The sequence below is a fragment of the Dendrobates tinctorius genome, unplaced genomic scaffold (genome assembly GCF_039654945.1).
Source record: "Dendrobates tinctorius isolate UK_male_01 unplaced genomic scaffold, ASM3965494v1 ptg000046l, whole genome shotgun sequence".
Taxonomy (NCBI): Eukaryota; Metazoa; Chordata; class Amphibia; order Anura; family Dendrobatidae; genus Dendrobates; species Dendrobates tinctorius.
The window spans coordinates 86,301,742-86,323,596 of record NW_027361714.1 but is presented as its reverse complement, the minus strand read 5'-3'; the positions used below and the strand labels follow the sequence as shown (position 1 = coordinate 86,323,596).

At 44.9% G+C, this 21,855-nt stretch overlaps 1 protein-coding gene across 2 annotated transcripts in view; it reads right to left on the bottom strand.

The window, feature by feature from the left end:
* PREP (prolyl endopeptidase) overlaps positions 1–21,855 on the bottom strand; it is a 191,485-nt gene that overhangs the window by 45,093 nt on the left and 124,537 nt on the right. For both annotated transcript variants that reach the window (XM_073576097.1, XM_073576096.1), the window contains exon 10: positions 14,236–14,339. In XM_073576097.1, coding sequence (XP_073432198.1) covers positions 14,236–14,339 — 104 coding nt within the window. The remainder of the gene's footprint in view (positions 1–14,235; positions 14,340–21,855) is intronic.

The window sequence follows — 21,855 nt, the reverse complement described above, 5'->3', positions numbered from 1 at the left end:
ATTAATCAAAGATTAAAACCCAAAGATAAACCTCTTCATTTAATCTTTCTGCTTTAGAGCCTAGAACAAGATTAATTAAAGCACACCTTACAGGTCCCCCATGCCCCCAAGCCACCACCATGTATTTATTCTTATGTTAATTTCCTTTCATAACAAGCCCTTTGTCCTGTATATTTGATTGCACTATAAGGCAAAAAAAAAACCCGTTTGCAATATTTTTATTAGTGTCAGACTAGTCGATGGGACTAATCATTCTAATTATGTTATCACACTGTGATTGCGAGAGCAGGCATCATCACCGTCACTTTGCAAATCTCATACATGTGTAAGATTTTCATTATTAATAATAATAATAATAATAATTTTATTTCTATAGCGCCAACATATTCCGCAGCACTTTACATTTCAGAGGGGACTTGTACAGACGATAGACATTACAGCATAACAATAATCACATAGATCATAACATACCAAGAGGAATGAGGGCCCTGCTTGCAAGCTTTCAATCTATGAGGAAAAAAGGTAGACATGAAAGGTGGGTGGCAACAGTTGCCTTCATTGTTTGGACCAGCCATAATGTTAAGTGTGTAACAGTACAGACACAGAGGACTAATAGATGCATAAAGCATGTGGGAACATGATGCGGGGAACCTGGTTATGGTAAAACTTTTGACTGTGCCACACAGGGATAGTTAGGTTAATGTATTGAGGCGGTAGGCCAGTCTAAATAAATGCGTTTTTAGGACACGCTTAAAATTGTAGGGATTGGGGACTAGTCGTATTGACCTGGGAAGTGCATTCCAAAGAAGTGGCGCAGTATAGTTTTGGAGATGGGAGTGGGAGGCTCTGATTATTGAGGATGCTAACCTCAGGTCATCAGCAGAACGGAGGGCACAGGTAGGGTGGTAGACTGAGATGAGGGAGGAGATGTAAGGTGGTGCTGAGCCGTGGAGTGCTTTGTGGGTGAAGGTAATAAGTTTGTACTGGATTCTGGAGTGGATGATCAACCAGTGTAAGGAATGGCACAAGGTAGAGGCATCTGTGTAATGATTGGTGAGGAATATGATCCTGGCTGCAGTATTCAAGACAGATTGGAGGGGGGAGAGTTTGGTAAGAGGGAGACCGATTAGAAGAGTTACAATAGTCCAGACGAGAATGAATAAGAGAAACAGTAAGGCCTCTTTCACACATCAGGTTTTCGCCGTCAGGCGCGATCCGGCGCTTTTGACAGAAACCGGATCCGGCGAAATGCAATGCCGGATCCGGTTTCCCCCCCATTGACTTGCATTTGCGCTGGATCGCGCCGGATGGCCATGCGTTTCATCCGGTTTTCGCCGGATCCGGCAATGTGTCGCGATCCGGCGTCTGGAAAAAACGGCTACTGTAACGTTTTTTGTCTCCGGGGAAAAAGCCGGACACGCCGGATCCGGCGCGTCCGGCTTTTTCACACAATGAAAGCCTATGAGCGCCGCAATGCGCCGGATCCGGTTTTTTGGTCTGAGCATGCTCAGTAGCTCTGCCCACAAGACATATATAAAAGCAAGACAGTGGGACCCACAGCCACACCCAACATGCCACCCAAGAAAGCAACCAAGCGAAGCAGGAGAAGGCAGGAGACCACTGCAGCACCATCAGCACCACAACCACCCCAAATGGAGCAGCAAATGCAACATGCTGAGGAGGGGAGGCCAGCAGCAGATGAGAGACGGTAATTATCAAATCCCCCATTCCTCCAAACTAGGGCTATTGAATATCAAGATATTCATTGGCCCTTTGTTTCTCTTTATTCAACAGCCGCCCAATAGATGCAGCAGCAGCAGCAATGGCAGCAGCTGGAACACCACCCACAGGCATGGAGTGTGGCCACCAGGAAGACAGCACATCTTCTTCTGGGAGCCCTCCCTCGCATCGTCAGCGTTTGACGGTAAGTTTTTATTTCCAAAATCCATCTTCTCTGTAATATATGTCTATTCATTGCCTTTTATTTCAAAACAGGATTCACAAGATGAAGAGGAGCTCCCAGAAGAAGAAGGAAGGGGTGGACAGACACCTGGAGTGGGCTCACAATTGGTAAGTTTTTTGCATCAAACGCAGAAACACAACATCACACTACACACAACACATAGAAAACAATGTTCTGCAGACCACACACAGCAAACAAATGCCTACATCCAAAGACATAACATTTTTTGTTTTCTTCTCTAGTCTCCCCAATCTGGTGCTCGGCCAAGAGGTCCTCGCAGTGCCTCCCAGGGTCGTCGGCGACAGTAACGTGGCGGTCACCAGCGTGTAAGTATAAATATTTTTGTTTTGTTTTTTTGCACTTTTTATTTCATTTATGTGGAGGCGTTATTTTTGTCTTTTTCGTTAACAGCCTTCACAGCGTGCTCCCGACTCTGACGGTGAGGATGGAGGACTCGATGTGGACCACCTCATCGATCTCGTCCGAGAAAGGGAGCCGCTCTGGAATATGGCTGACCGCCGCCACGCTGACCTTATCGTTACCCGACGACTCTGGGAGGAAATCTGTTCGCTCCTTGTGGGCCGCTGGGAGGACCTCGATATTCGGGCCCAGATTACAGAGCGTAAGTATATACAGTACCGGTTGCTTGATGTAAACCAGTGTTTCCCGAACTCCAGTCCTCGTGGTCCCCACGGATCATGTGTTCAGGATTTCTATTTACTATGGAAATCCTGAAAACATGACCCCTGGGGACCATGAGGACTGGAGTTTGGGAAACACTGATGTTGTATACTAACCACTCCTTTCTCGTTTCAGGGAACAGAATTGTGAATCGGTGGCGGTCTGTGAGAGATCGTTTCAAGAAGGAGTTCAATAAAGAGATGCGGGCCCCGAGTGGATCTGGAGGACGCAGGAGCAAGTACAAGTACGCAGAAGCCCTGTCGTTCCTCCGGGAAACAATGGTCACCAGAAGGTAAATATTACACACCACATGTGAAAACAAATGTTAGATGTAAATTTTTTTTTCAGCCAGGGCCATACCATGTCAGTATTTTAATTGTTTTTTTTTCTCTTTATTCCACAGCACGGTGAGCAGCACTCGGGAGCCTGCACGATTGGACCCTTCTGAGGCGATCCCTGAGGAGACCGGCACCGAGGGACACTTCGACCGCCCCAGTACATCTGCACCTTCCCAGCCTTCCCACACATTCGACCCATCTGTCCCATCCACCAGCACAGGAGCATCGTGGCCGCCTACATTACATGAAGCTGCTGGTGAGGAGATCGCTTTCCCTTTACCCCACCCTTCTGCCCCTGCCACCTCTAGTACACCTGCGGGTACTGGGCGGCAGCGGCAGAGGGGTCAGGAAAAGACTTATGCGCCAGAGTTCTTGCATCTGAATGCATCTTTCCAGAACTGTCTAAAAGTCTTGTCAGAGCAAATCTCCGCAGGCTATCAGCAGATCAACTCCAGCATTCTGGAGGTGAAGACACTTCTGCAAACCATGCATTCAGAAGCAAGATCTTCGCCAAACCACACCTTTTTCAGGTCTGTTGTGGAGCGCATGGAAACGCTCTCTCCTGCCCAGCAGATGCATGTAATGCATTCATGCCACGCTGCTCTCCAGCAAGTTACCTCCCAACCTCCTCCTCCCACCACAGTAGTTCCTCCACCTGCACCCCCTCCAGCCACTTTCCATCCTCCCCCTCCTATTACATCTACACCCCCTCCAGCCACTTTCCATCCTCCCCCTCCTATTACATCTACACCCCCTCCAGCCACTTTCCATCCTCCCCCTCCTATTACATACCATCCACCTCCCCAGCACCATCCACCTCCCCAGCACCATCCACCTCCCCAGCACCAGCAACCTCCCCAGCACCAGCAACCTCCCCAGTACCAGCAACCTCCCCAGTACCAGCAAATTCCCCAGTACCAGCAACCTCCCCAGTACCTGCAAACTCCCCAGTACCAGCAACCTCCCCAGTACCAGACATCTCCCCACTTCTAGCAACCTGCCCCGTACCAGACATCTCCCCACTTCCAGAAACCTGCCCCGTACCAGACATCTCCCCACTTCCAGCAACCTGCCCCGTACCAGACATCTCCCCACTTCCAGCAACCTGCCCCGTACCAGACATCTCCCCACTTCCAGCAACCTGCCCCGTACCAAACTCCTTCCCCATACAACTTGCCATCAACATCATCTGCTCCTACAGTCCCTGCCCAACCCTCCACTCCACCACCCACCACCTCTTCTGCTTCCCACATGTCCACCCATTCTGTAGTTTTTGCCACACCTTCACCTCTAACTGTTCCTTCCCCACCACGATCCCAGTCCTCTCTCCACACTCCCAGTGTCGAAGTGTCCCGCAGCCCCTACAGCAGTATTTCCACCACACACTACACAGATTTATAATGTGTGTATTTAAATAAAAATGACCAGTTTTATGGTTTCAGTTTTATAGTTTCAAAGTTTTATTAAACAAGTTTATTAAAATTTTAAAAAAGTTTACTAAAAAAAACATTTTTCAATAAAAGTTAAATTATTTTACACTGGTTGTCTGTCATTTCTTTCTGCGGCGAAAAAGGTTAAATACAGGGTATTTAAAAGGTGAAATGGTATTCAAAACTAGGTATATAACTGTGGGTAAATTTTAGCTTTTTGCCACAGTTGTGTTCCTGGTTGTGTTTGAAGCAAAGTATTTCACCTAAAAAGTTGTGTTTATTGTTGGTGATTTCCTAACAATGTACACAACTTTTGTTAAAAGGTGAAATACTTTGCATAAAACACAACCAGGTACACACCTGTGGCCTAAAGCTAAAAATAGAGACCATGACAAGATAGCCAACTTTGGCTGGCAAAGGTATATACTGTTGGTACAGAAGGTACACAAGTTTGGTTGGGCACAAATCTTTCACACTCTGTCATCCTGCCAGTGTACTCTGCCTTGAGGTGACATAAAGTATAGTGCAAAATTGTCCCTCATTACTGAAACCGTCACAGAACTTCTAGTGGTAATGTCATGGTAATCTTGCAAGGTGGTTTCTTCAGAGGTGTCCTCAATGGAAATGGGTTCCTTGCAGATAACAAAATTGTGGAGTACCACGCACGCTTTGATCACCTCGTCCACAGTTTCTGTCTTGAGGTTGATCGCAGTCAATAGGACCCGCCATTTGGCTGTCAGAATACCAAAGGTACATTCAACCATTCTTCTTGCTCTTGTGAGGCGGTAATTAAAAATGCGTTTTGGTCTTGTCAAACCTCTGCTAGAGTACGGTTTCAAAAGGTGTTCTGACAGCTGGAAGGCTTCATCCCCTACACAGACAAATGGCATAGGTGGACCAGATGTTTGCGGCAGCGGTCTAGGTGGTGGGAACTGGAAGGTGTTTCCATACAGTTTACGCCCCATGGCAGACAGTTTGAGAACTTGAGAGTCATTGGAGCGGCCATAGGCCCCAATATCAACCGCAATAAATTTGTATTCCGCGTTAGCGATGGCCATGAGGACAATTGAAAAATATTTCTTATAATTGAAATATTCCGATCCCGATCCAGCTGGCTTTACAATGCGGATATGTTTCCCGTCCACAGCGCCCAAGCAGTTTGGAAACTGACATATCTGTTGAAACTTGTCAGCAATTTCAATCCACCTCTCTGTTGTGGGCTCTGGTAAAAACTCTTCAGCTAAGGAGTCCCACAGTGCACGGCATGTGTACTTCACAATTCCAGATATGGTGGAAATCCCGAGTCTGTACTGGAAATGCAGTGACGAAAGGGATTCTCCAGTTGCAAGAAATCTGTGGGGAATTAAAAAACAATAAATTAGTTTTAAATCACAGCATTACATACCAAAACTGAGCTATAACACTTGGAGATACAAACTACCACCAACAAGATTGCAGTGAAAGTGTGCTCTGATGCGAGCATATCCAATAAATGTGGCTTACCTTAAAGTCACCATCAGACGCTCTGCGGGTGAAACAGAGAAGCGGCAATAGGTGTCCGCTTTTCTTATGAGGTGTGCAATGCGCTCCACCAAGTAATCAAAATTCTCCATTTTCATCCTAACATATCCAAAAAATTTATCCGGGTTTCGTCGAAGGTCCATGCATAGTGTAGAATAGACCCCACGCGTCATTCTCTTGGCTGTGATGGGGTGGATCCACAAACGTCGTCTACGATGCCTGATGCGCTGCTGTCTCGCTCTCTCCTTCTCCAGAACAATCACCCTCAAACGATTTGCCTCCGCTGTAAAATCCGCCAAATTCTTCAAAATATTTCCAATGACAACATCCATCTTCGCCAGTAACTTGCTCTTCTCTCCAACCTGCACTTTCTCCTCTACAACCTGTCAAAGAAGGGCTGTAGGAACATGCTATATATAGTTTTCCAGTAGCCAATCCCGTTCGGAAGGCCACAAGGGTCAATTTTAAAAACCGGATCCGTCGTAATCCGTCAAAAAACGGATAGAAAAACGGATGAACCGGATGAGACGGATCCGGTTTTGTCTGTCAAGAAAAAGACGGATCCGGCAGAAAACCGGATCCGTCACATCCGGTTTTACGAAACAGTTGCCGGATCCGGCGTTCCGGCACGACGCCGGATCGCGCCTGACGCCGAAAACCTGATGTGTGAAAGTAGCCTAAGAGTTTTTGCGGAGTCAAAAGTAAGAAAAGGTCTAATTCTAGAAATGTTTTTGAGGTGCAGATAACAAGAGCGAGCCAGTGATTGGATGTGAAAGCTCGGAGTCAAGTATGACCCCAAGACAGCGGGCTTGTTGCTGGGGAATAATAGTGGAACCACACACAGAAATGGCAATGTCGGGCATAGGTACATTAGTAGAGGGATGAAAAACAAGGAGTTCAGTCTTTGACAGGTTCCGCTTCAGATATAATGAGGACATGATGTTAGACACAGCGTTTAGACAATCGCTAGTGTTTTCTAAAAAGGCAGGCCTGATATCAGGAGAAGTGTATAAATGGGTGTCATCAGCATAGAGATGGTACTGGAACCCAAATCTACTGATTGTTTGACCAATAGGGGCAGTGTACAAAGAGAAGAGAAGGGGCCCTAGAACCGATCCTTGAGGAACCCCAATAGTAAGTGGAAGATGTGGGGAGGAGGAGCCAGCAAAAGATACAGTAAAGTTGCGGTCAGAGAGATAGGACGAAAACCAGGAGAGAACGGTGTCCTTGATGCCGATGGAGCGGAGCATAGTGAGGAGGAGCTGGTGATCGACAGTGTCGAATGCTGCAGAGAGATCCAAGAGAATTAGCATGGAGTAATGACCATTAGATTTAGCTGTTAGTAGATCATTAGAGACTTTAGTGAGGGCAGTTTCAGTAGAGTGTAAAGAGCGGAAACCGGCTTGGATAGGATCGAGAAGAGAGTTATCAGAGAGATAGCGGATAAGACGTGAGTGGACCAAGCGTTCCAAGAGTTTAGAGATGAAGGGAAGATTAGAGACAGGTCTAAAGTTAGCGGCACAGTTTTGGTCGAGGGATGGTTTTTTAAAGTAGTGGATGTATGATGGCATGCTTAAATGAGGAGGGAAAGATACCAGAAGAGAGAGAGAGGTTAAATATTTTTGTCAGGTGGGCGGTGACAGCAGGAGAAAGGGACTGGAGGAGATGTGACGGAATTGGGTCACTGGAGCAAGTGGTTGGGCGAGAAGATGCAAGGAGCCTGCTTACTTTTTCTTCTGTGACTGGTTCAAAATCAGAGAGTGAGCTAGATGCAGTGGGGGAGGGAGGACAGTGCATGGTATGAGGGGATTGGGAGATAATTTCCTGTTGGATCTGGTCAATTTTTTCTTTGAAGTAATTGGCCAGATCGTCAGCTCGAAGCTCCATGGTTGGGGCCTGCACTCTTGGGTTGAGTAGGCAATGAAAAGTGTCAAAGAGACGTTTCGGGTTATTGGACAGTGAGGTGATGAAGGTGCTGAAATAGGTTTGCTTGGAGAGGTGAAGGGCAGTGTTGTATGTTCTGAGCATGAACTTATAATGGATGAAATCTTCGTGTAGATTGGATTTTCTCCACAGACGTTCGGCGCACCTGGAGCACCGCTGCAGGAAACGTGTTTGCAGGGTGTGCCAGGGTTGTCGCTGTCTGTGTCGTGTTGTTCTATGTATAGGAGGTGAAATTTCATCGAGGGCACTTTAAAGTGTTTCACTGTAATGCTTCAGTGCAGAATCAGGACATGAGAGGGAGGAGATGGGGGCCAATGATGACGCAAGTTCTTCATAAGTTTCTGGGTGTTAACGGCCTGTATGTTTCTATAAGTATGGACAGTGGGGGTGACCTGAGCAGGATGACAGTTATTGATAGAGAATGAAAGAAGGTTGTGGTCAGAGAGTGGAAGAGTGGAGTTTGCGAAATCATCCAATGCACAAAGCCAAGAGAAGACCAAGTTGAGGGAGCTTCCGTCTTCAAGCGTTGGGAGAGTTAGTAAGCTGCGAAAGGCCAAACGAGGAGGTTAGAGATAAAAGGTGAGTAGCAGAAGGGGAGAGGGGAAGAGCAATGGGGATGTTGAAATCGCCCATGATGAGGGTGGGGATGTCACAGGAGAGAAAATGTGGAAGCCAGGTGGCAAAATGATCCAGGAACTGATGGGAGGGGCCAGGAGGATGATACACCGCCGCCACTCGCATGGAGTAGGGGGTGTAGAGTCTGACGGCATGGACCTCGAAAGAAGGGAAGACAAGAGAGGGAACTTGAGGGATAATCTGAAAGGTACATTTTGGTGATAGTTATAGAAGGATAGGGAAAGTAAGGGGAGGTCAGCTCACCAGTCTCAGTTGCGATCCATAATCCTCCTGCGCACGGAGTCACCTTGATCAAGGGCGTTGACTGAAGCAAAATAAAGGATGGAATCTCCAGCGCTGGACTTCAGTTAAAAATTCATCGTTTATTATAAATTATTAAAATCGGACAGAAAAAAGTATGAATAAGGACATAATGCCTGTATGTCCTTATTCATACTTTTTTCTGTCCGATTTTAATAATTTATGTTAAATGATGAATTTTTAACTGAAGTCCAGCGCTGGAGATTCCATCCTTCATTTTGGTGATAGGAGCAGACCAACGCCTCCACCTGCTCCATTGTCTGATCTTGGGGTATGAGAAAAGTGTAGTCCCCCATATGAAAGAGCAGTAGCAGCAGTAGTGTCTGATTGCTGGATCCAGGTTTCAGTAAGAGCTAGAAGGTTAAGAGAATTGGAAAGGAAGAAGTCATGGATGAAGAGTTTTACACACTGAGCGAGAATTCCAAAGGGCACAGTTAAGAGAGACAGAAGGCATGAAGGGAACATTAATAAGATTAGAGGGGTTTCTGAGTGTAGCAGTTGGGGGGGGTTTGACTATAACATAGGGGACCAGGGTTGGAAGCAATGTCTCCTGCGATTAGGAGAAGGAGGATAGAAAGAGAGAGCAGATAGTTAAGTGATTTGTGAGAGTGTCTCTGCTGTTGAATGGTGGGGCTGAAAGGATCTGTGCTGTTTAGCAATGTGAAAAGAGCGCGAGTGCTATACAAAGGAGAGGAAAGGACAGAGAAGCCGATATGGATGGAGTGTAAAGAGTTAATACCAGGGCGGTGGATGTGTATGAATGCAGCGGCCAGGATATAAATTATACAAATGCATATGCTATATATTTGTTGTAATCCAAATGTACAGGGAATAGATGTATATAAATGTCAGGCTGGTTTCACACTAGCGTTTTTTAGCGCTGTGCTTCGTGCGTGTCCAGCGCCCCTATCATTAACATGGGGGCGCATGGTCTAGCGTATGCACGCGTTTGTGCGCATGCGTCTTTTTGTAGTGTGTTGCCTAGGTGCGCCGGACGCAACCTGTTGCATTTTTGGTCCGTCCGACCTGTCTCTAAAAAAACGCATGCACACGCTTGCGCACGGAATGCGCAAAAAAAAAAAATCACATTACAGTCTATGGGAACGCAGGCGTGCGCATTCACATGCGCACGCCTGCGTTTAAAATTGCATGCGTTTTAAGAGTTAACATGGCTAGAAACTGGTTAAAATGCATGCACCTAAAAAAAGCAAATGCATACAAAATGCATGATGCGTTTTTTGTATGTGATTCTATTGCGCACGAAGCGCAGCGCTTAAAACTGCTAGTGTGAAACTAGCCTTACCTGTCTCATGCCCTGTTGTTGTGAACTACCTTGCTCGGATTTCTGAGCCGAAGCTCCCTCTGGTGGTTACCGAGAGTAGTGGAGCTGGCCAGGTGGATGGAGGTTCTCCACCTGACTATGATAATTGGGAATCTGGGATTGCTGGCTGCTCTTGAAGGTTGCTGGTGATTTTTTCCTCTGTGTGCATTTGGAGCTCTTTTGTCCCCTGCCTGATCTGCATGTTCAGTTAAGTGATTCTTTTGCTAATCCTTTGCATCTAATCTGGTTGTGTCTTTTTTTGCTTTCTGTTTTGCTGCTAGGGTTCAGCGTGCTCCCTGCAGGGGGCAGCGCTGGGCCCTGCTTCATATGTTGCAGCTTGTTCAGTCCCCTGTTATGTTAGTATCTTTTTGCTTGCTGCCAGTTTACACCAGAGTGCTGATCTAGCGGGGGGTGAGATCGTGTGATCTCAGGTTTTTTTCTATATCAGAAGTGTTGGACTTTTTCAGGGTTTTGTGCGTGATTGCAGACAGTATCTTTTTCTGTCCTGTCCGGTCTAGACGGCTTGGGCCCCAGCATTTGCTCAGTATGTTCTCTGCCTGTGTTTGTGTCTCATCTTGTCCCATCGACAATATGTTTGGGGGCTGTTTATTCCTTTGGGGGTCTGCTCAGGGGCAGTATAGATTTCATCTTTCTGTCTTTAGGCTTAGTTAGTCCTCCGGCTGTGACAAAGCATCTAGGGCATCGTAGGAACGCTCCACGGCTACTGCTAGTTGTGCGGATAGGATCAGGGGTCTGCAATCCGCTTAGTTACCAACCTCTCTTGTCTTCTGGTGGCTTAGCCTGTTCCTGCCATCCTCCTCGGTGTCCCTTTCATAACACCCTGTCTAACTGCCATGTTATAACTGCCTCATACTTTGATCAAATGTACTTCGATTAAATGTACATAAATGCCCCCCTGCAAGCCCCCTTCATGTCAGTGCGCAATGAAGCCGGGTGAATGTTGCCCAACTTCAAATATACAGTACAAAGGGCTCTTAGAAATGGCATTAGTATAAGAATTAATACATGGCGGTGGCTTGGGGGGCACAGTGTATTTGTATGGTCACCTTTAATATAGTTTTTAGCATGATTGTGTGCAATAGTATCACAATCTGTGAGTACGGACTGTCAAGTGAAATGCAAAGAAAAAAAGAAAATGTATCCACGTCTTCTAAAGATAGCTAGTTTTTCCTAGAGGGCTGTTTTGATGACACATTCCCTTTAAATATTGATATGTTTGCATTCTACAACAGAGATGGTAGTACAGAAGAGGCCACTTGGAGAACGGTCATCACATCTAATGCAGGGTTGGCTCAGTCTCAGGAGACTATGCTATTGCATATCCCTTAGTAAAGATGACAAATCCAGAAGAACTTGGCAATCATTGGAAATGTTCATATAAAGATAACAGTATAGTGTCCTATTCAGTAATATTGTAATGATGAAAAGCTCATCTCAGCTGCAACGTGACAATGCTTTGGTTTTAATACCCCGGCTGAAATGGAAATTGCTTTTGAACAAACATTGTATATACTGTATACAGTGGTTCATACATTTCCACCTTGTCAGAGAGGACGGTTCAGCTTCAAAACTGGGCACAGATTCACTTGCCCCACACTGCACATTTCAAAGAACAAGCTTTTATTCAGACATGTAAAATGAAAAGATGAATGGCTGTATTCACACGACAGTATTCATCTTCTGGAGCTGTCAATAACCTTAAAGGGGGATACCATTTTATAATGTTTACTGAAAGAAAATGTCCTTTGTGTATTACAAACATGGAATCCAATTACCGTATGTGTAAGGATGATATAAAGTGACATCATCACCAAAGGAAGATAAAAAGCTCGGTAAATTTAACTCCGTGCACATAAACTCAATGCAAAAGAGTTACAAAACTAATGCGAATAGTAAGTGTAGTGCAACTGCTTCATCAACCCACTTTTTAGCTAATATTTTTCTTGGATCAAAGCACCTTCCTAGTCAATAATCCTGAATTGTTCTCAGGGTTTTACAGTTGCAAAAAAACTTATTCAACACTCACTGCAAATTAGGTTTATTAGCAAAATGTACTAACTTTTTGCAGTTTGCACTAAACCAATCAAACAAGAACAACTGAAATAACACGATACAACTAATATAACACGTGCTTTCTCCAAATTCAACACAAAGTGCCCCCTTTTGACCCCTTCACAACACGACAAATTTTTACGTCATATCTTTGTGTTTTAATGATTTTTTGTTATTGTTTCTCTGTATTTCGTTCGTATATCTGATATATGTTTTTTGTATTTCAGCGATAAAGTGATAAAGGCTCGGGCTGAGTCGAAACGTTTTGTTTATATCGCTTCTACTGTGTGCTATATATTCTTGTTTGGCTCCCACATGTAATAAAATGAACACCCATTTGCATAAAATCTGTTTGAGTGTGCGGTGAATTAGACTAATTTGAGATTGGGACCTACTGGTCCGTTGCACCTGCACCTCGTTAACTTTGACTAGAGTGCATGCTAACTCCCCAGTCAACTTTCAGCGTCAGCAGAAACACCAAGCGCTGGCCAATGGTCATATTTTTCACTATGTTGAATTTGGGTGGTATAAATTCACAAGTCATTTACCTTGAAAACCAGCTTGAACCACTCCGTAGGCGAGTCTATCTGAAAAAATTGGCCTATGAACTAGTGCTTGGAGAGCTACGTAGGAGAAGTATGAAAACTATCGGTATTCCTTCTCGCCTTCAAATTCAGCTCAAAAGATTCCACCCAGAAGATGATAGTGAAAATCCACCACCTGCACCACCTCCCAAAAGAAGGAGATGCACCACCTGCACCACGGAAAGCGGAAACAGAAGGCTTTCTAATTATGAATGTCACAAATGTCATAATGCAATCTGCCTGACACATGCAAAAATGATGTGTAATTCTTGCTCTTTGCTCTGCAAATGTGTTTTTTTCCTGGGGAAACTTCAGGATCTAATTCTGAATGAATATGTGTGTAATATTACTTTAGGTACCTTAAAATTAAGTTTGTTTTCCTAAATTTTCTTTATAGAGTTATTTGTCAGCATCAAACTGGGGGCTATTTGGCGGGAGTTTTGAAATGTTTGTATTTCAGAGTTATTACTTTTATGTTAAGTAAATGGTCTTTTTTTTTTTGCACCCGATTATGTGTAGTCTCTTTTATTACATCCCTATAAAGGTCACTGATCACTTTTAGAGCACTGAAATTGGAAAAATTAGATATTATAGGTGTTTTTCTAGCCTGCGCCTGACAGGCACATTATTCCCTAACTCGTTAGTAAAGATATTGTTCCTGACGGAGGGTTAAAGATCTATAATAATTGGGGGGTCTGACCACTGGAACCCCCTGCAATAAAAAGAACGGTGGGTCCATATTTCCCTGTGTGAACAGAGTAGCCACTCTCCTGCGGATATATGTAATTGCACTTTGATTACTGTGAAAGACCCGCACCTTGTTGGTGGGCTGCAGGAACATTTCTATTAGATGAGTGAATTGCTCACATTTGTTATGGGAACAAATCTGAACCTATATTAGAAATTTGAGTTACGATACTGCAATATTTATTGTGGAAGTAATGTGCACTGTAACTTTTTTTTAAAAACTACAAAAATCTAGAACTCCAGAGAGGCGGGACTGAAGTCATAGCTGTCTCTATATAAACAAGTATATATATTTATAGGCTTCCCTGAGATACTGGAGAAGGTGCTTGCAGATCTACTTTCATCTTCCTGCAGACTCTCGCTAACATGGGTTACAAGCCGCAGCGGAAGCAATTTTTCTTTGACATTCATTCATTGATCTATTAACTCTCAGTCGACTTCTAAGTTGATAGATGTCGTTATATAACCATCATCACATTGTGTTCCTCGGGAATGACAGGACATGAGTGAGTGGCAAGTCCCAAGTAAAATGAAGTAGCGGTACAGGATATGCAGTTAGCTGTCTGCCTACTTCGAGACAGATTATGCCCCTCTTACCATGACGCCCATTAATTAGAGAAGGGCTGCAGAAGATCTGAAAGTCAGAAAGTAGACAATATTCTATGCAAATATACAAAGAGTTTTCTATTTTAATCACCTGCACTGTCTGGTAGTCCGCCGGGTTAAATCCTTTGACAGTCACTTCCCGGAAAACCCTTGGCTCTTGTGTGCCTTTGGTCAGGTCATAGTGATAAATAATACCTAAAACAAGAGTTCCGGAACGTCAACTGAGTACACATAGAACATGAGAGGAACAATGGATCTGAAAGCACTATAGTCGGTAATGAATGACAAAAGCTGTGCACCGCTACAAAACAGCCTAGGGTACATTTATGCAGTGAATAATTTATAAGCACTTACTCAGAAGAAAATGAAGCCCTTTATAAAGACTGCTCAATTATGCCTTATAAAGGTTGCAGGCTGAAGACGGAAATTGAACAATGTAAATGCTTGAATGTTGCAAAATTAAAACTAACGTAACCATACAAAATAGAAATTCTGGCAATCACATTCATCATGAGTACAAGGCTTAACTTTTGTAATTGGTCTCAAGAAAGAGACAATGACTGACGTCCCATAACTCTGGTTGTTAAAAGCACAGTAAGGTCAAACAGAATATTTTATTTTCAGAATTGGAAGAAATGTGAATATGAATGTTAAAAGGGTAGTTCCCTACTCAGCAATCCCTTCTCAATCACCATAGTTCCCCCATGTAAAATAAAAGCAGCTATACTTGTCTCCTGTGCAGGCTCCACTGATGTTGGCGCCTGCTGTCCCAGGGCTCGCGTAACATTGTTATGTATCATGAGTCCTACAGCCAAACAGAAATCGCTTCCCCTCTCACTTCAGACGAAACAGACGCCCTGAAGAAGCAAGAAGGTTCTTCTGCTCTCTGTCTTACTCCAGATGTCCATTTTGTCCGAGAGAAGAGGCGGCTGTTTGGCTGCAGGGCTCACATGACATAACAGGGTTACACGAGTCTGGGGATAATAGGCGTGGAGGAACTATGACGATTGACAAGGGGTTGTCTAAGTGGTAATCAATCCCTCAATAGAGATCCCCTCACCTTGGCATTGAAAATTGACTATACATCTTATGCAGCATATTATAGGGCTCTCCCATGCCAATGCAGTGGCCATCTCAGATGGTGGAAGACACATAGAAATATACAAACATTGAACACTGGCCAATTTGTGTGTGTCCCTCCAGCCACGACAAGGCGGATATTGCTTTAATGGAAAACTAACTTTCCATAATCGGACATACCTCTCCAAGTTTCAAAAGTTACATTTAAAGGGTAGGATCCAATGGAAATTAAAAATATCCTTAGGGTTCGTTCAGATGAGCGTATTAAACAGACGGGCATGGTCAGTGTGCCTTATGGACCGTACATGGAGGGCACATGCACCCAGTGTAGCTAATTTGTTAGTGCAAGGTCTGTATGAAAAAAAATGCAGCATGCTCTACTTTGATATGGTTTGCGAATCAGACTAGTACATGTAAATGGCAGGCAGCTCCTGCACTTTTCCAATACATGCCGATGAGCATACGATATTGCACACAATGCTAGTCATGTCCACAATTTGCAGATGCGACAGGCCAGAGAGAGAGCCAGACTTACAGTGGTTGGACAAAATAATGGAAACACCTGGAAACATCAACAAAAGTTAATTTAATATGGTGTAGGTCCACCTTTTGCGGCGATTACAGCCTCAATTCTCCGAGGTATGGATTCATACAAGGTGTGAATTGTTTCCAAAGGAATTGTAGCCCATTCTTCAGTTAAAACTCCCTCCAGTTATTTGACCGACAATGGCGGTGGAAATCGACGTCTAACTTGAATTGCTAAAATCGACCATAAATGCTCAATAATGTTGAGGTCTGGGGGCCAGATGAGATGCTCAACTTCATTAGAATGTTCCTCGTGCCATGCTTTAACGATTCTAGCTGTATGAATTGGTGCATTATCATCCTGAAAGATGGCATTCCCCTCCGGGAACAGTGCTTGAACCATAGGATGCACTTGGTCGCCCAAAATGCTTAAATAATCTCGGCTGTTAATTCTTCCATGAAGGGATATCATTGGCCCGGTGGATCACCACGAAATAGCACCCCAGATCATCACAGAACCTCCACCATGTTTTACAGTTGGGAGAAAGCAGTCTGGATGGAAAGCTTCTTTCGGCTGTCTCCAAACGTACACTCGGCCGGAGGTCGGAAATAGGGTAAACGATGATTCGTCTGAGAATATCATGTTTCCACTGCTCGAGGGACCAATTCTGGAGGTTTCTACACCACTCTAAACGCTTGGAAACATTTGTCCATTTGTCATTGAGAGCACCGGTTTTCGAATTGCAGCTCTACCGTGGAATCCAGATTTGTGCAGCTCCCGACGAACAGTTTTCGTGGAAACTGAGTTCTGTAGGTGTTCATTGAGCTCAGTAGTGATTTTCGGAGCCGTGGTCTTGCGATCCTCTCTCACAATTCGCTTTAGAGTCCGACGGTCTCTCTCAGCCAACTTCGACTTTCGGCCGGACCTGTGCTTTGCTGCAGACGTTTTTCCTTCTCTTTCAAACGCAGTCATTACTTTGGAGACAGTACCTCTTGACACGCCAAGCATTCGGGCACTTTCTGTTACACTAGCGCCTGCCATACGAGCACCAACAATTTGGCCTCTTTGAAAATCCGAGAGGTCTGCCATTGGTATCAGGTTCTCATCAATGTTCTTATAATTCTGCAAATCAAACAGTTAATTTACATATACATATCACATAACACAAATAATCAACTACAAAACATACCATATGTCACGGTTTGCATGCTAATAACATGTTCGAAGATTATAATGCCAAAACGTTAGGTGTTTCCATTATTTTGTCCAATCCCTGTAGGTCCGATTGTCTGAAAGATCCCTTATGCTGTGTTCACCCAACTATGGAGGCAGTCACTATATGCTACAAAGAAAAAAACAAGTCTATCCCAACAAAATGAAGCAAATGTGAACAGGTGCAAGCTGCTCCGGCAGAGTTGTCAGTACATTTTGAAGCATCATTGGTTTGGATATGAAGGAAGTGCCAGATTTAATGAACAGGTTTGTGCATTTACATTGGATGGCCATTCATAACAATGATCTCTTCTCTCTATAATCTCCTCAAAGCTTCATATCACAAGAAATTAGGCAAACCTGAATAGCTCTAAAAAAAACAAAAAAAAAGGTGGCACGATATTGAAAATGTGTCCTATCTGAACAAACCCAAAGGGTGGATTGACACACAACGTTTTTGGACAAACAATGCCGTTTTTTAGACAAAGCCAGGAGTGGAATCAGAAGTCATGCCTTCATATTTCCGTTCCCCTTAAATTCACTTCTGGATTTAGTTCAAACAAACTGTACAAAAAAGTGCAAGTGTGATTTCAGCCCTGAAGGAAGCATATTCTCTCTGAACTCTTCTAATGTCTTCGTCTTTGAAGCAGCATCTATTTTTTTTTTTTTACCTAGAGTCAAAACTAATGGATAGAAATAAAATGAAAGCTATATGAAGCCATTATAGTGCACGACGCCAGCTCTAATACAGAAAATATAGATGAGTACTGCTATTTTATTTCCTTTTGAGTAGCAACAACAAAATAAAAAATCCTTTAAATTGCAATGGACTGTAATACTACATAGCCTAAAGTAAGTATTAAAAACTAGTACAGAGCATCTTTTCAAAGAACTCTGCTTTGTGATGGAGAAATCTATGAAACAGTTGACAATAGGTCACTACTATTCCATTTGCAAAGCGTTGTGACACTACACAGTCTGACTAGTTACGGTATGGCCAAACTTTTAGATATACTCTGAAAATCTGAGCTAGATGCTAAGGCTGGAGTCATACTAGCGTATGGCATCCGATACGAGAGCATGGGATGTGATATGCTAATGATTCCTGGCTCCTGCTCTGCTGCGAGCGGGAGCCAAGTGTCATGCTACCGCACTCCAATCCTCTCGCGTGACAGGATCGGAGCACGGCTGTGGAGGAGAAGGAGAAATTAATTTCTCCATCACCTCTGCTGCCGATGTTGGCGGGAATTGCACTGCTCTCGGGTGATATCCGAGTGCAGTGCGATGTTTCACCTGCACCCATAGACTAGTATAAGGGCTAGTGAGCCAAGCATGCTGCCGATCCGGCATGAGAAATTAATCACAGATCTGAGCTGCCCCATAGAATAACACTCGGCAGATTGATTGTTATGAGACGTTTTATCGCATAGCACTCTGCTGTGTTATACAGTAGTGTGACTCCGACCCAACACTGCAGCCTTATTCAGATGTTTCATGCAAGGTGGTGTTAAAGGGAATCAATCACTAGGATTCAGCCTTCTACTCTGTCTATAAGGGCATGTAGATCATAGAGAGTTGAATAAAATGATACCTTGATATCTGTGATTCGATGTTTTATTTCAGTGAAATCTATGCTTCTCTTAATATGAAAATGAGCTGTTAAGATCTATGGGCCGGATGCTGATCTGTACTAGAATCTGCCTCCAGAGCTTATTTTAAATGAAAGATGGCATTACCAACGTGAGACATGTAATGCCTGATATTCTGCTCTCCTGATCTATGTGAGAAACTCTGGTGAGGGACAGAAGCGCACACAAAATAGGGCCTGATCTAAGTGTCTTACATTGTAAACAAAGAAAAAAACTAAATATATCCGATAATTTAATGTATCGGAGCAAAATTTTTATTGAGAGTATACAAAATAATAAGGTGGGGAACTTTTGGGGGCACAACTCAAGGGACAAAAATAGCTGCAAATTACTAGAGTGGCAAAGAAAAGATCAAAATGCATATTAAAATATATTAAAAATGCAATTGATAAAGTGCCATTTATATATGCTGCTCAAAAGGTAAACAAAGGAAGATGTAATCAGAAAAGGTGACGTGTGCAAAATATGAGGTATAATATAAAGTGTATGTGCTTCTAAATCCAGAGGGGGCAAGCCAGAGCAATAGCCAAGAAATCAGGTAATAATAGGGTGATTATATATATATATATATATATATATATATATATATATATATATGTATATAAATAAAAAAGAATGCATGTATGTATGTGTGTATCACCAACCAATCACGAAGCAGCAGAGTGGGACACCAACCAATCACGAAGCATCAGAGTGGGTCGTGGATGGAGAGCTGGGCTGAGGATGGATACAGCTATAGCAGGACAGTGCATGGAGAGCGGGGCTGTGGAGGAAGACAGTCTTCAGGACAGGGGCCTCCCAGTCCTGTCCCGGCTCAGTTGGCGCTTCCCGTCGCCAACCGCGCTATCCCTCATCTCCCCTGCAGCTTCCCGGCCTTTAGTCCCCGGCTTCTACTGCGGCCTACTACAGCGCTAGGCCACGCCCCCTGCAGGCTGCCCAATCACACGCACTGCAGCTCCGCCCACTCCGGCCGAACAATCTGAGCAGCTCTCCTGGTCCCGGCGTCACCGAACGTGGTGCATGGAGAGCGGGGTTGACTGTGTGGAGGTAGACAGCGGGGCTGTGGAGGGAGAGCGCGGGAGAGCAGGGCTGTGGAGGAAGACAGCGGGGCTGTGGAGGGAGAGAGCGGGACTGTGGAGGGAGAGAGCGGGACTGTGGAGGGAGAGAGCGGGACTGTGGAGGGAGAGAGCGGGACTGTGGAGGGAGAGAGCGGGGCTGTGGAGGGAGAGAGCGGGGCTGTGGAGGGAGAGAGCGGGGCTGTGGAGGGAGAGAGCGGGGCTGTGGAGGGAGAGAGCGGGGCTGTGGAGGGAGAGAGCGGGGCTGTGGAGGGAGAGAGCGGGGCTGTGGAGGGAGAGAGCGGGGCTGTGGAGGGAGAGAGCGGGGCTGTGGAGGGAGAGTGCGGGGCTGTGGAGGGAGAGTGCGGGGCTGTGGAGGGAGACTGCGGGGCTGTGGAGGGAGAGTGCGGGGCTGTGGAGGGAGAGAGCGGGGCTGTGAAGGGAGAGAGCGGGACTGTGAAGGAAGAGAGTGGGAGAGCAGGGCTGTGGAGGAAGAGAGAAGGGCTGTGGAGGAAGACAGCGGGGCTGTGGAGGGAGACAGCGGGAGAGCGAGGCTGTGAAGGAAGAGAGCGGGGCTGTGGAGGGCTGCGGAGGGATAGAACGGAACGGCGGGTGGAGAGCGGGGCTGTGGAAGGAGAGAGCGTGATGGCGGGTGGAGAGAGGGGCTGTGGAAGGAGACAGCGTGCTGGCAGGTGGGGAGCGGGGCAGCGGAAGGACAGAGCGTGATGGCGGGTGGAAAGCGGGGCTGTTAAGAAAGAGAGCAGGACCCACAGTTAGGTACTATGCCCGGGCAGCGCCGGGCTCTTCAGCTAGTATATACAGTATATATAACCCAAAGCCTCCAGACAAAAACCTTTGTGCACACTTTCAGAGTATCTTCGGATGCGCGTGGCCCGACGCACGTAATGTTGCCTTTTCATTTAAAATAAGCTTTGGAGGCAGATTCTCATGCAGATCCATATCTGGCCCATAATCCTGAACAAATCATTTACATATTAACAAATAGGTGGATTTCCCTGGAATAAGACATCGGATTACAATTATTAAGAAATAAGTTTATTAAACTTTCGGTGACCTGCATACCAATATAGATGTAGGGCTGATCTTACTGATAGATTCCCTTTAAACAAAGTGCCTTAAATGCTGTTGCTGCTGTAGGAATAGCGATAGAAGACATTACACTTTTTAAAGGGGTTGTTCACTACTGGAAAACATCTGCTTAATCAATTCAGGACTCCAAAGAGGATAAAAACAATCTATACTTTCTTTTTCACAGCAGATGACGTAATATTGTTGTGTGACACGACCACTGTAGACAACAAGCAGCCGCTGTCTGACTACAGCCTTTACTATTTTATCATAGTGGAAGTCTGCTTTGACAAAATATTAATGAGCTGTAGCTGATGAATCACGTGACACGTCGTCACATTACCGCTAGGAATAGCAGCGCTAACTTCACTGCGAGAAGAGGGCATACATTTTTTTTTCTATTGGGCCCCGAATTGATTAAGCAGGGGTTGTCCAAATGGTAGAAAACCTCTTCATTTCAACCCTTACGCCATTTGCCTATGAACACAGTCTAATTTTTGTTTTGTTCATATGCTACGCCTTTTCCACAGGTCACAAAGGGAAGTCTTCTATTGAATCCGTAAAAATGCACCAATCAGCCATAACCTTAAAACAATCCACCTAATATGGTTTACATTCTCTTATCACAACAGAAATGCTCTGATATCTAGGATATGGGCTATACAAAACCACAAGCCTGCTGCAAGTATTCTATGGTATCTAGCACCAATATGCTAGCAGCATATCGGCACTCCAGTCAATTTTTTTTTAATTCATCCTAAAGTTAGTCCCCCCAATATACTCACCCAATTTAGTTGTTCCCTTCCGTTACAAGGCTTTATGTTATCTAAAGAGGAATATCTTCTCGGTAACCGTTTTGCATGGGTTAAGAAACTGCTTGGCCTGTACCACTGAAGTTCTCAACATGGGGGTATGTTCCCATGGTCAGTGAACGCAGCAGGTTGGACGCTCCGTACCTCCGCAGCGTCAAACCTGCAGCGGCCAGATGTTACAGCATAGTGGATGGGATTTTCAAGAAATCCCATGCCCACTACGCGTGCACGGACGCCTCCGGCTTCCCTGTGGAGACGGACATGCGGCGCGTCTTTCCAGACTGCAGC